Genomic DNA, 2,019 nt, shown 5'->3' on the forward strand with positions numbered 1-2,019 from the left:
GTGGTTAATTGGCGGGGGCTCTGCTGTGGTTTGCTCCTTCTTTACTATCAAACATCTATCGTCCTTATTACTCCTCCTTCTTTTTGTGTTTGTTACTCTCTTGTAACACCTCTAATCTTCGGCACTTATATGAGTTTATTGTGCTGCAAGTGCCGCAAAACACTAACTAAAAACTATCTCGTTTGTTCCCTGTTCGTTTATTTCGTCTATTCCCCGTTTACCAAGTTCATCCCGTTTGTATATCCCATTTAGTGGTTAGGCTACCGGACTCGTAATTGTGAGGTTACGGTTTCGGAAGTTCGAGCCGCTGGCCCGACGTTGTGTCCTTGGGAAAGGCACTTTACATTATTGTATTTTCCTCTCTTCACCTAGGTGGAACTGGGCGCCCGGCCAATGGCCATAGACAGCGAAAGATCTTGTCAGTCTGTTAGTCTTAGCACCTATAAATGGCTGCTTGCACTGTATGCTTCAGAGGAAGTTGAGGTTGTTTCAGAATGCTCCCAGGCCTGCTGGGGTAATAGTGTAGATTGTGAAGCGCATAGAGCTTGCTGTTGAGCGGGGGTCTGCGCTATACAAATGCTATCTATCTGTCTGTCTGTCTGTCTGTCTGTCTGTCTGTCTGTCTGTCTATTATTATTATTATTATTATTATTATTATTATTATTATTATTATTATTATTATTATTATCATTATTCTGTTTATCCCATTTATACCAGCAGAAAAACTACTACGACAACTTCGAACACCTGGCCGAGATGAGGCAACAGATCTACTCCAGGCTGGTAGGTACACTGTATTTGAAGCACGGCCATCCAATCCTTGTTGTTTGTTTTTTAGTTTTAGTCAGTGACGGTGGGTAGTGAAGGGCTTACGGGCTTGAGCCCCATCCCCTCCCCAACTCTATCCCTTAGTTAATGAAAATTTCTTAAATAACGAAATAAGCAGTTGAAACCGTTATGATCACGCGCAACGAGCACAAAGTTATCAACCTGGCAGCTTGCCCGTTTATCCAATCATTGTTGTCACCGCTTACAACTATAGTAACCTAACAGCCAATCAAATGTCGTTAGGGCTCAGAAAGAATAAGCCGGTTCTCACGCCCGTCTTTAATGAAACTCTCCTTGTAAAGAGGTAGAAGACTTTTTAAAAATAACACTGCACAGAGGGCTCACGCTCTCCCAGCCCTGACAATGGAGTGAAAGTTTACGACACACTTTCCCCCAGTGACACAGATACCTAAGCGCCCATTGGGTCTTTGTTAGGCGCGTTCTATTTTCCGCATCAACACGACCCAATCCACCTCATAGACGATATGTGTTTGGAGTGCTGTGTGTTTGTGCCACTGAGATTTAACAGTTATTAATTACATCCAGCCACTTTTGAGGCAACTTTTTCTTCAGATAAAAACTAATTAGAGAAATTTGGAGGTGAAACGGCTTCGTCCCCACCATCCGGAAGAACTTAAATTTGACTAAGAACAAAGATATGGAAGACAAAGGTGACTCTTCTCGTTTGAATTGTTCTCAAAATGCCGTGGCTTGCCGTGCGTGAGTATAGAAAAATCATCACTGTTTTGTTCTTATTGCTTGCTTTTTGGTGGTAAAGAAGTGGAAGAAACCTAAGCCCCACCCAAATCTTAGTCCACCCACCGCCACTGGTTTTAGTAAGGTTTTACGGCGCTCTCAACTGCATAAGTTAAAGTGAGCGCCAAGTGGTGGATGTCAAACGCAGCAGTCCAAACGGGGAATCAGGCTTACTCTGCTCAAATCTCTAACCTCAACAGCACAAAGTCTGCTTTGACTATCAAGGCACCCCGAAAATAGCAGTTCACGAGAGAGTGACAAACATGCAAAAGAAGTAGAGGAAATATGACGATAGTAAGGAAGAGGAAAGAAAAAGCAGCTGTTCCCTCTATGTTGTTCCAGCACAGTGCGAGCATGCTATTGATAAATCAGCCCATTTACAATTCTACTGTGCATAAGAACATGCTAAAATCCCCCCCCTTTTTTGGGGGGGGG

The 2,019-nt window shown here is 43.2% G+C and overlaps 1 protein-coding gene across 1 annotated transcript in view; it reads left to right on the forward strand.

Moving 5' to 3' along the window:
- LOC101854418 (putative uncharacterized protein DDB_G0279653) overlaps positions 1-2,019 on the forward strand; it is a gene marked incomplete at its 3' end in the record, with an annotated part of 7,748 nt that overhangs the window by 3,686 nt on the left and 2,043 nt on the right. Inside the window, 1 exon segment of the mRNA XM_005101395.3 lies at positions 716-783. Coding sequence (XP_005101452.2) covers positions 716-783 — 68 coding nt within the window.

The sequence above is a fragment of the Aplysia californica genome, unplaced genomic scaffold (assembly GCF_000002075.1).
Source record: "Aplysia californica isolate F4 #8 unplaced genomic scaffold, AplCal3.0 scaffold00281, whole genome shotgun sequence".
In the NCBI taxonomy this organism is placed as follows: domain Eukaryota; kingdom Metazoa; phylum Mollusca; class Gastropoda; order Aplysiida; family Aplysiidae; genus Aplysia; species Aplysia californica.